Source organism: Asterias amurensis, chromosome 19 (assembly GCF_032118995.1).
Source record: "Asterias amurensis chromosome 19, ASM3211899v1".
Taxonomy (NCBI): Eukaryota; Metazoa; Echinodermata; class Asteroidea; order Forcipulatida; family Asteriidae; genus Asterias; species Asterias amurensis.
The window spans coordinates 4,517,322-4,532,859 of record NC_092666.1 but is presented as its reverse complement, the minus strand read 5'-3'; the positions used below and the strand labels follow the sequence as shown (position 1 = coordinate 4,532,859).

General features: G+C 37.4%; 1 protein-coding gene across 1 annotated transcript in view; it reads right to left on the bottom strand.

The window, feature by feature from the left end:
• Positions 1–15,538, bottom strand: part of LOC139951384 (orexin/Hypocretin receptor type 1-like) — an 81,173-nt gene that overhangs the window by 27,666 nt on the left and 37,969 nt on the right. Inside the window, exon 2 of the mRNA XM_071950262.1 lies at positions 3,860–4,096. Coding sequence (XP_071806363.1) covers positions 3,860–4,096 — 237 coding nt within the window. The remainder of the gene's footprint in view (positions 1–3,859; positions 4,097–15,538) is intronic.

Here is a 15,538-nt window from a genome sequence, read left to right as displayed (position 1 = left end):
TAATATTGTGAAACTTGTTGTAAGCTGTGGCTATCTCTTTTTGCTTTACATTAAACTTGCCAAATTTTGGTTGGCAAAACCCGAGGCTGTGACGTTGCAATAAAAATGTATACAGTTATTTTTGTAAGGTCGTCTTGTTTTAAATGCGTGTACAGTTTGCCACAAATTTATTTACAAAAGAATAATTTATTAACTTTGTAATAGCTTGTCAATCATTTTTAAATATTTATTTAGAAAATTATTTTAAGAAATTGAGCGAATTATGAGCTTAAAAATAAAATAATATGATGGTATTATAGAAATGTAAATTAGCATACCAGCAGAATTGAGCTCTTTTCAGCATGTTTGTGAAGTGAGAAGTTGTTTTAAGTTTGAGTAAATAATTTGCTCCGTGGAATTAGTTCGAAATATCTGCTGGTTGGTTTGATGATTTAAATTTATTTGATGAAGCTTGTAAACTCACGACTTAAGGTAAAGACCGATCTGATGTTTATTATTTTTTAGAAGTTTATTGGTTTAAAGTTGGCACTGCTCACGAGTTTTTCTTTCTGTACAAGTTTTATTATTTTATTTATTATAAATTGACTGAGTCACATAAGGTTACATACGTGTATCTGGTTTTCTTTTCGAATTTTGTAGAAACGTTGGGAAATCAACCCATTTTGCAAACATACTTCTCTTCAAACCAACGCATGTTGTCTCGACCCTAAATAATTGTACTAAAAACTCTGACATCAACATACTCCCAACAAAACCAACCACTGCACAGTCTCTTTAACATCCACCAACTATACTTAAGACACTGGATAATTCCAACCACAAGAGGGCCACACCAGGTCAAGAGACATTAATCAATCTCAACATTCAAACACTAAACAGTAATTCATAAAAAAGATGTAAAACGATCAAATTCAATCGATATCATTTATGCAGGGCTAGCTTACAGTCCCAAGATCGGATTACAGGGGATTGAAAAACAGAACGCCGTAGAGCTCGAGAGAATCTTACGGTATCGTCTTACATCCATAGGAGCAGGGTTGCCACCTTTGTGCCTTTTAGTGTGTTTATTAAATATTCCAAGAAGCTCCCATATTCAACTCTATAAACCACTGAAGATGAGTTCTTTGAGATGAATGGTTTATGGGTTCATTGATGTCCTAGAATGAAACCCATTCAATACATCATGAGAGATTATTGTGAGAACTATCACTTCAAGGAATATGGGGTAGTTCAAAGGTATAACCAAGGTATACCCTTGCATCTGATGAAGTAAAAACATGTCGCTCCAAAAGCTTTGCAGTTTTTGTATGCAATGTGAGAAAAAGCTTTTGATTGTAATGTAAGACTGTCTGGGACGATAGAGGGCAGCACACTTACCGGGTAAATCCATCGTTCTCAGAATTATGCGCATGTTCAGAACTAAGTAAACAATGTAAATTTACCCGGTAAGTCTGCTGCCACCTAGCGTTAGAAAGTCTCCCATTATATTTGTGCTACCACCATCTTGCTTGTTCTATGTATCAGACTAACAGTGCTGTTCGTTTTAGTATAGTGATACCCAATCAGAGATTGTGAAACTGGAGTATGAGGTCAAAGGTAAGAAGGAACCAAGGTATAACTTAAGAACTGGATAAGGGTGTGTTAGAACCGAGTTCATCACAAAGGGATAGTATAAGCACACACATTTCAATCTGATCATAATTATAAAAGGCGGACACACACTCCGATTCCGGGTCTGAAATTGACCAGGATCCAAGTCCCATAAAGAGCCGGATCTATTTCTGAGTCAGTATCAGTATGACTCGGAACCTGTGTCAAAATAATAATAATAATAATAATAATAATAATGATAATGATAATGATAATGATAATGATAATGATAATGATAATGATAATGATAATGATAATGATAATGATAATGATAATGATAATGATAATGATAATGATAATGATAATGATAATGATAATGATAATGATAATGATAATGATAATGATAATGATAATGATAATGATAATGATAATGATAATGATAATGATAATGATAATGATAATGATAATGATAATGATAATGATAATGATAATGATAATGATAATGATAATGATAATGATAATGATAATGATAATGATAATGATAATGATAATGATAATGATAATGATAATGATAATGATAATGATAATGATAATGATAATGATAATGATAATGATAATGATAATGATAATGATAATGATAATGATAATGATAATGATAATGATAATGATAATGATAATGATAATGATAATGATAATGATAATGATAATGATAATGATAATGATAATGATAATGATAATGATAATGATAATGATAATGATAATGATAATGATAATGATAATGATAATGATAATGATAATGATAATGATAATGATAATGATAATGATAATGATAATAATATCAAAGTCTTATATAGCGCACGTATCTACCAAAACAAGGTACTCAAGGCGCTGAGTATAAACAAAATTTCAGAAAGATTATTATAGTGATGAATTCTGAGACCCAATTATTTAGCACCTCCTAAGGGTTAACAAGGTGCTACGGCGCACACAGCATGCTGCCACAGCCAGGAACACCGGCCCGGGGCGAACCCCTTCTCTTTTCGATTAGTGCACTGGGTTCTTTAACATGCGTTACACAACACACGAGACCATCACTGAGATGGGTCAAAATTTCGCAGAATCCGAGTTTAATTCCCATGGGCTGTCAGGCTTTACGGAACCAGAACCCATCCAGCCATCCACCACATTATACACAACAGTAACAATCAAAAGGTCTTATTCAGACCCTATAAAGGTACCAAGTTAAAGTCCCTCCCAGCCTCGTTCTGGTTACACAGGTTTAAATTGGAAAGATGGGTGCACCACGAAAGACCAAGTCACCAAAAGTATTCGATCTAAAGTTATCTGTTTGACATTTGACGGTCGTTTCTGCTCAGTAGAAGTGTAATTTATACGAGCGTTACTCTTTACCTTGGGGACACATTTTCCTTTAGGCGGTTATAGAGCGATGGAAAAACCAAGGGCTATAATTTACATCCGGTGCTCTTCAAACAAGGTTGAAATCGAGAATGCTTCTAGTGAATTTGTGAAGGTTTTCATCCGACTTGACAACGCTAGATTAATAACTTAGTGCTTCTAGACGGATTTACAAGTGGACGATTTCAAATTTCAAATTCTGTAAAATTTGCTGAGATTTGTCGCACCTGAGTCGGTTGTTTGAACAAAATCAATCAATCATCTTGAGGGACGTTGAAATAATGACTTCATGAGTAGGGTTGGTTCTGAAAAGAACCGGTTGTTGACAACTCGACGTTTCGTTCAGCTGATCGTCTTCAGGAGATTGCTCGACTCTAAAATGATATTCACATGCTGCTACTGCAAACCTCACTTAATCATACTCCCACAGTAGGTGCGTTCGTTTAGCTTCCATTCCCTGGGTCGACCCTGGTGTGTGGCGTTTTTTTTTCCCAGGACGAACGTGGGTAATTATCTGCACAAGTTCGTACTGGAAAAAAAACCCCGTCAAACACCGGGGTCGACCCAGGGAAGCTAAACGAACGCACCCATAGACTGAACATCTGACGTCACACTTCGCTTCGAGGCTCGTGCATAACGCCAGAGACCAACCTTTGACCAACGTTCTCTTCACATTCCAAGGCGGACGTAAAAGGAGTGTACTGCTTGCTGGAGATGGAAAGCTCATGTCACTGTTATTGAATGATATCCAGTTGAATCACTAAATCTGAGTAGCAGGGTCCAGTCTTACTCCAACCATGTTTAAAATCGGACATATTATTTGTCAACTGAACTTCAAAAATGCAACACTTACCTCGTAGCATTTCATCAGCCATATAGGTTTTCCAATGTAGCCTGCGTGCGAGGACGGCTCAGACCTCGTGAACACGGGCTGGGGCGCCATGATGGCAAATGACGTCACCCAGATAGCAGCCACGATGAACAGGGTACGCGACGCTCTGATATGGAACTTGAGTGGTCTGCAAATAGCCAGGTACCTGTCCACTGCTATAGCCGCTAAGGTATACACGGAGACACTCAGACATACCTCCTGTGTGTAAAATAAATTGAAAACATAGTGAGAATCAGAATTCTGGTCAAATAGTAACATTTTACAAAACAGCTAAAACCTGCATAAGAATATTTTGTATAACGTTTCATTTGAAAATCCTTTTCCTTTTGACACCGTTATACGAATAAAATAAAATCAGCCCAAAATACGTTATGCATTGACGTCATTAAGCTGTCATCTAGAGATAATGATAAACCATTGTACGCACGACGCACATGACATCCAATGAACTTCTGAGGGCGCACTACACAGAATTTCCATAATCCCAACATGGAAATTAGTTATTAGAAAAAGTTCAGTATTGTAGAGGTCGAGAATTCATCACAATTTACCTAATGCATTGATGTCGTCATCAAGCCGCCAATTTAGAGGTCAAACAATGATGAAATGATGGAAAATGCACTGCACTTTTATAGTTCTAAGTTCTATAATGCCGATGTGTAATTTAGTTATCAGAAAAGGATCAGTTGAAGAGGTCAAACTAATATTGCATTTCACGTTGTACCGGTAGTTATTATGCCACCTCCAGCACATGCGTGTTGTCCCACATTCTTCTCAATAGCTTAAAGCACGTGTTCAAATGCAAACCTAATTTGTACCAAACTGCTTGTTACGCTGTAATGTTCATTACACGTTCAACAGTTTGCCGCAAACCTTTATAAACACAATTATCACAAGGTGGCTAGACCATTGACTAGTTTCCCCGTATCCGATGCGGCAATAAATGTTCAAACTCTTACTGAATGTCAAGATACCGGATTATGAAAAAAATAAGGCATTGGTGTGGCTACAATAAAGCCTGATTCACTTCTTGCGAATGCAATACGAATTATTACGTTACAGATTCGCAACCAATAATTAGTATCAGCCCAGGAAAAAATTCCCATTGAGTCCCATTGATATTTTGAATGGGATTCAATGGGATCCCATTGTTTCAATGGGATTCAATGGGATCCCCTGTGGATCCCATTAGATCCGGTTGAATATGTCCCAAATTCCACCCCAATCCCATTGTATCCCATTAATCCCATTCAAATTTTCAATGGGATCCCATTAAATCCCATTGATTTTTTTCAATGGGAATTTTTTGCCAAGTTGCCTTGTGCTAAACTCCTGTGAAACATTCGCTGTGAAAACAGGGTTGTGACGTCAAAACTCGCTTCGCATTCGCAGGAAATATTAACCGTGCTTTGAAGTCGAGTAAAAAAAACAGTCAAAATGGTGGCGTACTATAACAAAGGCCGTTTCTCGAGAAAGCTGTATGAATAGTGCTACACTTACAACATAACTAAAGGAAGAAACAGGTTCTTGAAAAGTATCTCAGATGTTAACATTCAAACTCAATAGAGTACGTTGTAGGTCAATAATTCACCAGAGAGGAATTCGAACAGTCCATTTACCCAGAGGTTGGCAACTTACCTCTCAGATCGGTTTATTGAGCGCGGGGCAAAGTGCGAGTATATATTAATATGTCTGCGTCTACAACCGTGATTGCGTCTGGGCTGCGTGTCATCTTATCCCACATACCATACCCTGTTTAGGGCAGCGGGATTTAGGCTAATTCTTGCCGGGAGATCTGTCGCTTTCCTCCCCATGAACCCTTCCCTCCAAGCCTGCCTTCGATCGTATTCATCCGTGCCATAAAGGCACTTCTAGAATGCAAATAGGTGTTTTTGAATCCACGGTTTCGGCTTTGGATTCGGTTGTAGGCTCCGTCCTCTCGTCGGAAGCCTTGAGAACGTACGCAAAGCACGCGCAATTGTCAAAACAACCGTAGGGCCAAAAGCTAGCCTGAGCTGAATCTGGAGCCGAAACCGTGGTTTCGAAAAGGGCCATAGTCGTTGTTAGGGATGTTTGTTTGTGGCGCTGTCCCTATGGAGATTTGTCTGCGTTTCTCGAAACCTTTTAAATGATGTCTCCTTCAACAGTCTCGGTGTATCAAAACAAATTGCCATCCAGAAAATTACATTAAAGAGGGCACTGAAAATATCTTGGAGTGTACACAAAACTAAAAATACGTCTTGAATACTTGATCGATATAGTGAACAGTCATGCGGTCATATGGTTATTGCGCAAAAACTGCTACTAGTGTACTGTATCATGAATTGAAATAAAACATAACGGATGTACATTGTCTTGATTCAAAGATCGTAAATATACCAGTGATAGCAATGTATAACATCACTACCAATGTGACACTATGCTGACTTTATCAAAGACATGTAAGCACAAAAGTTATACAGTCAAATGGCTGTATATCAAACTGTCATACCATATCCTTAATAAAAATAATAAAAAAATATATAAAGAAACTATTGTACCTTATCTTGATTCAAAGACCGTAGTATTGTACCTTATCTTGATTCAAAGACCGTAGTTATACCAGAGGTAACTATGTAAACAAAACTACCATTATCAAAATATATTTAATTGGTTCAAAGACAGTAAGCACAAAGTAAAGCACCACATCATCAGTGAAAGTTTTGAAAGTTGTGTACCTTATCTTGATTCAAAAACAGTAAAGACACCAGTGGTAGCTAAGTAAACATCACTACTAACGTGATACCATATATAATTGGTTCAAAGACAGTAAGCACAAAATAAGCAGCACACCATCGATGGTAGTTTCAAATATGAGTATAACTTATCTTGGTTAAATTGAAGGAAGACAATAACTATTCAGAAAATATTCAGTTGGATTGTTTTTCAACATTTCCATCAGCAAATAGCAATCGTTATCGGCAGAACGCTTTTGGCACAAAATTTATTGTCCGGAGATAAGAGACGAAAAAAACGAAGAAGAAAGAAGAAGAAATAAAAGGAACATTCCTTCGATATCTCCAATCGGGAATTAATGTCAAAAGCCAACAACCCGCGGAAATGTAAAACCCATTACCGGTTTGCGACTCCGTACCATAAATCAAACACCCCGAGTTTGTTGTATTTATTCTAGTTATCTTAAATCCAACGTAACCGTAAGATAGTAGCGAGTCTCAAAATAACGCGATTATCACGTGCGTGATAAATCTGAAGACTCGTCCCCAGGGTGGCTAGGGGTAGAGGATGTATTCCGGTATTATTAGGGGTCGAGATTTAGAATGTGGATCCGGATAACCCGAGGGAGTTCCGTGTTAACTCAACGATATGGTGACGTCATTATTAAGTTGGTTGGAATTGAATACATGTGCAGTATGGTCGAGACGAAACTGATTTGAAAATGCTTTTAAATGATTACTACAAAACACTGAAGCTGTGTTTGTGTGTGTGTATGAACATTTCTTGAAAAATGATTCAGAACTTCTTTTTTAAAGAGATTTGAAGGCAATGTGTCTCTTTAAGACAGCGGACACTATTAGTAATTGTCAACGACCAGTCTTCTCACTTGGTGTATCTCAACATATGCATGAAATAACAAAACTGAATAAATTTGAGCTTTATTGGTCGTCGAAGTTGCGAGAAAATAATGAAAGTAAAAAAAAAAAAAAAAAACCCTGGTCACACGATGTTGTGTGCTTTTAGATGCTTGATTTCGAGACCTCAAATTCTTAACTTGAGGTCTCTAAATCAAATTCGTGGAAACTTACTTCTTTCTCGAAAACTATGGCACTTCAGAGGGAGCCGTTTCTCACAATGTTTTATACTATCAACCTCTCCCCATTACTCGTCACCAAGAAAGGTTTTGTGCTAATAATTATTTTGAGTAGTTACCAATAGTGTCCACTGCCTTTAAAGTGTTTGAACTAGAAAAATCAACATTTCTCAAAAGGTATCGTTGACTTTTTTGCTGTATTTGAATGGGCCACAATAAACATGTCACTTTATAGCTACTTTAAGACAAGTTTGAATTTGAGTTGAGACCCGTGATTGGGTCAGAGCTCATTTAATATGCAGTTGGGTCAAGGGTCAAGGCCAAAGATAAGTATTCCTTTACAGACTATAACCAAGATCAATTCAACAAGACTTTCCTTTGCATTGACCTAGAATATGATATTAATAATAATCTTCAAGGTTTTATACGGGTTGATGGAGCCGACAAAACAGTCACTGACAGTGTTCATGTATTGTGTAATCATATCCATATTTACATTAAATAACAAACCTGTGGAAATATGGGGTTAATCCGATCTGTGAAACTTTCAATTTCAACAGACAGTTGTTTTCAGCATGAAAACACAATGTCCGTTATAACTGAAACCGGCTATCACGTTTCTCGAATTATGACGTCATGAACTTCATAATCGGGAATCTTCCATACTAAAATTCAACAGTGATGTTTAAAACAATTTATTTTTTATTAAAGGCAGTGGACACTTTTGGCAATTACTCTAAATAATTATTAGCATAAAACCTTACTTGGTAACTAGTAATAGGGAGCTGTTGATAGTATAAAACATTGTGAGAAACGGCTCCCTCTGAAGTAACGTTTTTTTCCGAGAAAGAAGTAATTTTCCACGATTTTGATTTCGAGACCTCAGAATTAGATTTTGAAGTCTCGAATTCAAGCATCTGAAAGCACACAAGATCGTGTGACAAGGGTGTTTTTTCTTCCATTATTATCTCACAACTTCGACGACCAATTGAGCTCAAATTTCCACAGTTTTGTAATGTTTTGCATATGTTGAGATACACCAAATGAGAAGACTGTTCTTTGACAATTACCAATATAGTGTCCAGTGTCTTTAACAATTCAGCACTACCTTTAACTTACAGCCGACTTAGAATACTAAAATAGATATGGTTGTTGCAAACTGCTTACCAACCAAACGAATCGTGATATAAATGAAAACATTTGTTAATGGCCTATAGACATACAATAATATAAAGATAATAATAATCATCACCATAGTAATACAATTCTATATATGATATTGTGAAGCTATTATCTTATTATAAGATATGATTCAGTTTTATATAATAAATCATAATAATCATAATAACTTTATTAGATTATAGTTCCTTCTATAGTTGAGGTTTTATAAAGCAGGTGCTGGCATGAGCAACTCGCACCTGTTTACCTTACAGCGATCCCAACTAAGCCGTTTCTTCCGCTCTTTAATTTTCTTTTTCAGTAATACGTTGTAGGGTTCGCTAAAGGATCAACAAATTTCGAAGCCCCACATCTCAGTTATTCGAGATGCCATTTGAAAAAGTGTGTAAACTAAGAACTACCACATGTTAGACCATTTCATTTTTTTGTTATCTCTTTTTTAGTTTAATTATAATATAATTTAAGTTTATAGTCCTTTTCTGTAACCCATTACAACACACAAAATTGGGGGATTATTTTCAGGCATCCTTTAATGGTGTTGAATACAGCTGAACAAATGAAACGTTTGCAAAAAATTACAAATTTTTACTATTTTTACGAGTTAGGAATCCGTAAACGGACAAAGTGAATGTCATCGAATGCAAAGCGAGTTGATGTCACAATGTCACATGACTGTTTTCGCGGCGAATTGTTCAGTGGAGTCGAACAAAGCTCAACTGTTGCTAACTATTCATTGAAATACGTTCCGCATCCGCATCCGCATTCGCAGGAAGTATGGACAGGGATGAACAGACCCTACTCAGACGGAAGCGTGAAACACAAGGACCTGTCATGACATTCCCATCCTATGCGCATCCTAATGGTAACACAATACATCACACGCAATAAGGATTCAACACGCCATAGCCCGCAGTCACCCCATCCTATATTCCCAACCTCCTTCCCAATCATGCCCTCATCCCCGACACTATGCCTCAAGAATTACCCCTAATAACAACAGTTTGACCCAATTCGTTAATTTACAGTCTACGCCGCCCTGCTGTTTAACTTGTAATTTAATACACCTAGTTGAACATTGTAAAGGATGAGTTTAATGTTGTTTTCTGTCAATAACAATAAATCAACTTCATGCGTATTGAAACGAATGTGAACAAGGGTCGATTTTACAAATAGTTAAGACTCGTCTTATCTCGCGATAGGACGAGTTACTCGTCCCAACTTAGCACTAGTCTTAAGTTGAGCACTTAGGACTAGCCGAGTCTCATCTCGAGTTAGGACGAGTTACTCGTCCTAACTATGGACTAGCCTTAGCCTAAGTTTTTAATATCTCCTGGACTCACTAGTCCTATTTCTTCGTGAAATCAACCCAGGGCCCAATTTCATAGAGCTGCTTAAGCACGAAACTAGCTCAACCAAATTATGCTTATCAGAATAAGGTTACCGGACAAACTACATGAACAATCTGTGACCGATTTCCTGTTTATTTCTGTTTAGCAGGAAATTGTTGAGCAATATTCTCTGCTTAAGCACCTCTATGAAATTGGACTCTTGTCAAATGGTTTACGGTTAATTATCATATCGTCAAGATTCACTATTCAAACTTTCCTCGTCCACATCAAAAACATCCGCCATACAGCCAGAAGAATGTGCCCCGACCACAAAAGTATGACCCACTTGTCAATTTATTTACCCCTTTGAGCAGTAAATTGATACATGTATCGGACAACGTCAGGGATTTCTTTAATTGTATTTCAAGTTTCATCGATAAATATATTTATGTCGGTTTTATAAGTGTTGTATTTTTATTTTTTTACCGAAAAACGGAATTGGAGAGTGGCATACACAGAAGTTTGAAAAAAGTATTAAAATTAAGCGTCACAAATTGTAGCCTAGTATTAATAATCCATGGTATGAACTTAATTTTAACATTTCCAGTATCCATTAAACGGTCAATTCCCATAGGAACATCATTTGTCTCGAAAATGATTATTTAGAATATTCATGAAGGTTTATATAAACCGAATAATGACATAAAATTTTATTCTGAACTTGGCACATTAAAATGCAGATGGAAACACATTTTAAGCCAGTAAAAAAAAGAAATGAAATGAAAACAAAAACCCACTCAAAAACCCACTCGGTGATCCCCGAAGCGTTCTATTTTCCCTCGGCTTCGCCTCGGGAAAATAGTACGCTCCGGGGATCACCTCGGGAGTCATAGATTTTAACCATTGCACGAGTAAAAGCATTCAATATTTGTATACAACGTGAAGCCTTTAAACTGTGTGACAAAGAGGGAACTCACAATAAATCACCCCTTGTAATTGCAAAATGAATCGCCCGATAATTAAATAAAACTCCCCTAAAGAAGACAATTGGTTGGACTGGAATAACTGGACTATTAATCATTTACGACTGCAATGTGTAAACAGGATCGAGCATCTAAACTAATTAATGTAATGAATACAATCGTATCAGACAATTGTATTTAGATAATCAGCAAAAAATAAGTGGAGTAATTTATCATTGACAACAACCAAGTAAACGGCACTGGAAACTATCGGTAAAATTATTTACTCAGATAGACGTATAAGATCGGTCGGCCTTGAGTGACTTAGTAAAGGATTTAAATCACTTACTTTTCTTTGAACATAGTGTCAAGAACTAAGTATACCCGATGTCCATGGCTGAACCCTTTTCTGTATCCTGGCGGTATGGGGTTCGAGTCCCAACTTAAGCACTTAGGCCTAAATTGAGTTTAACGAAAAACTGTAGCTATTAACTTATTATATTTTGGGGTTTGCGGTAATACCATGTGTGCATGTACTTGCTGCAGGTAGAGTTTGTTCGTTGTCTTTCTTTATTCTACCAACCATGGAGGTCTAATTCTACCTCCATGTACCAACTATGGCGGAGTATAAATATCGGATGTTCCGGAGACTGCTTTGTAAGAACTACCCGGGCGGAAAACATATTTGCTTATTCCCTTTAATACGAGGTACTACATCTTTTTCCCCCTTCTTTATATGCAAGTCGCCAGACACACAAGGCCTGAAGGCCACTTTAAGGTGTTGGCTACAATTATTTGTTTCCAGAGGCCGTTGCCACCTACTCCTAGGGCGCAAGTCACCCTTGTTACAGCCCAAACGGATGTAGGCTTGGGTATCATCGGTCCGAAGCCTGGCCGGTAGAACAGAAAGCACTACCTCCCCAATTTGGTTTTGGTAAAACATATGAACCTTTTCTCAGAGAGTATATCATACGGTCTGATATATTACACTTGTAAATGCAAAATCCTTTCATTTGAACAAAAACAAACCGGAACATGCTTTATTTACAGTCTCCCAAGTTAACCACGTCTTCAAATGCAACATGATTGAGGGAGACGTATAGTGCCTACAATCAACCGCGTCCCAAAAGTGCCCTCTACCTCAGGGGAGTTTGACTCACACGTGGTGACCTTTTACAGGTGAAAACATCAGTCTCTTATCATTAGTCTCATTTCAAGTCGCTAGAACCTTAAACCTTAACAAAAAGAAGATTTACAACAAGACATACGTAGAGATTTATTCAATACAAGATTCTTGGCACGTTTTACGTCTAATGACGTAGTGAGTGACACGTGGTTGAATAACACCGACTGTGAAATTAAATTAAACCAGTCCACATAGTATATGATTTGAGGTCAAAAACAGATTTAAAGGTTTACCAAACGGTTCGATTTGAAGGCAATTAGATCAACGATAAGTGATTGTTTTTCAAACTATAAAACATGATAAAAAGTATAAAACATCAATGTTATAAGATTGAAGTAAAGCGGTTGCGCTTCTTGGGAGCGGCACGGGCGATTTGATTTTCCTTTGGAGGGGCACGGGGCTTTCCTTTCCTTGGGAGGGACGGGCTATACCCCTTACACCCGTCTCAAAAATTTAGAACCTCAGTTTATTCCCCGATGGCCGAGAATGAAATTACGTTCACGTTATCTTGACTCAATGTAGCAAGTGAATGTTTTCTCAGCAGTATAATTTTTATGTAACAAAATAATAAAAAGCACAAGTTTTTTTTCCCCCTTTGCCTAACCTAAACAAATAATCCCTCTGTAGTAGTAACGTAGTTTCGAAGAAAGGTCAATTCTCACTCAATTTTTCAATCTAAAAAAGACTTTAGGTCTGAAGTCCTCTTCAGTCATCTGAAAGCAAGCACAATGTGTTACAAGGGTGTTTTTTTCTTTCATCATTTTCTTCCAAGGCCGATGATCAATAACTGATCTCAAATGTGCTTATTTGTTATTTTGTGCAAATGTTTGGATACACGAACTGAGAATACTGGTATTTGAGAATCACCAAACGTGTCCAGTGCATTTAAAGTGCTATTAAAGGCAACGGACACATTTGGTTGTTCCAACATACATGAAATAAAAAATCGGTGAAAATTTTTACTCATCGAATTTGCAAGAGAAATAAAAAACCGTACAGTTGCATTACTATGTGTGCTTTCAGATGCATAATATAGGGCTTCAGCTAAAGTCTCTTACTATTTGGGGAGAAGTTAAGGCCCGGTCACACAGGCACGATAAAAATGCACGCCCTCGATTGGTTGAATGAGCGTGGAGCAATTCCACCAATCGCGAGCGTGCATTTTTATCGTTATCGTTTTCGTTTTCGTTTTCGTTATCGGGGCCTGTGTGACCGGGCCTTTGCCCTTTTCTCAATTACTACGTTACTTCAGAGAAAGCCGTTTCTCACAATGTTTTATGCAATCAACAGCTGTCCACTGCCCGTTATTACCAGGTTAGTCCATGCTAACAATTATTTTGAGGTTCCCAAAGGTATCCGGTGCCTTTACGGAACTGAGCGCATGAAGTCAAGCCGTGATTCTCGACCGAGTCACGTCGACAAGCAAAGATTACCATCAACCAAAACTTTAACATTGCCAATAGATGTGACAAGCAAAGTGAGCCATGTCACAATTCGAAATCGGGTCGATCACTTAGCGGCTTGAGTTACTCACACAATGTTGTGAGATCACATGGCCCAATTGCCATTCATGTGCTAACTGCGAATAGCATACATCATTTAACACACACTCTGCTGCATATTACATGGGGATTTTCCGTAAAGTGGGCCGAGCAATCAATTGTTCTTGAGTTGCACTATAGCTTAAACCAAACCAATATACGTTCCTAATTGGCCTAGATTTTTGAGCAAATCTCAGCTAGGGCATGCATGTGGGTTGGCGTGAACATTCATGTACGGAATTGGAAGCAAAGACGTGTTATTATGATTTACCTGTAGAAGTTTCAGCTCCCATGGGCGTCAGGTTATTGAGAGAGAAAAAAACCCAAAGGAAAATCAAAAGAAATTTCTTCATGAGAGTTGCGTAAATCCGTTAATGCTAAAACAGTTTCGTCTCCTGTACTAGGATTATCATCATTGACGTGACATTAATTTACTTATTTGCAAAACCTACAGCACCTCCGCAAGTAACATTTTTTAATGTAAATCTGTGCCAAAACCATTTAAAGAGGTTCGCTCGCCGCGTTTTCCGCGAATGACGTCATCACGAGTGCACCCTCAATCAGTATCAAGAAGTATTACATCAGCCAGTTGCCGTCTGAAGTGTACTTCGTAATGATAACAATACAATACAAGACAAGTTATTCTACCAAGAAGAAAGAAAAGATCAAACAACTTGAAGATGTCACACATGAAATCAATAGAAAATGTCTTACACAAATGCTTAAACAAATACTGATGTTCCTTGAAAATCAAACAAAAACAAACACCCAAATCATTTCACTGCCAAACTGCAGCTTGTTATCGTCTAAAATATACGCCTACTCCGCAATAATAACAAGAATATGACAAGAAAAAAGACTGAAACAAGTATTGGCTATACTTGAAGACGCCAAGCATGAAATCAATCAAAAAATCCTCGTCATTCATTTTCAATTGTTTTCTAAGAAAAATACTTATCCTCCTCAAAAAAAAACATATTAATTTAATGTCAAAACCTTCATGTCTACGTCATGGCAATACTTCAGAACTTAAAAACTCAACTTAACACTCGTCTGAACCACGGATAGAAATTAAAGGAACACGTTGCCTTGGATCGGACGAGTTGGTCAAAACAAAAGCGTTTGTAACCGTTTTTTATAAAATGCATATGGTTGGAAAGATGTTTTAAAAGTAGAATACAATGATCCACACAAGTTTGCCTCGAAATTGCGTGGTTTTCCTTCTACTGTGCGAACTAACATGGTCGGCCATTTATGGGAGTCAAAATTTTGACCCCCATAAATGGCCGACGTGTTAGTCGACGAGGTAAAAGGAAAACCACGCAATTTCGAGGCATGTTTGTGTGGATCATTGTATTCTACTTTTACCACATCTTTCTACCCATATGCATTTTATAAAAAACGGTTATAAACGCTTTTCAAAGACCAACTCGACCGATCCAAGGCAACGTGTTCCTTTAACTTCTGTAAGATCCTGAAGGACTGAACTTGTCTTTCGGTCAAGCTTAATTTAGTGTTAACCCGTCACTTTGCGCACAGTCTTCAAACAGATGGTTCACAATAATCAATACACCAACGAATACCTTAAAGGCACTGTACAACTTTGGTATTTATCAAGGACTAAAGTATTCACACT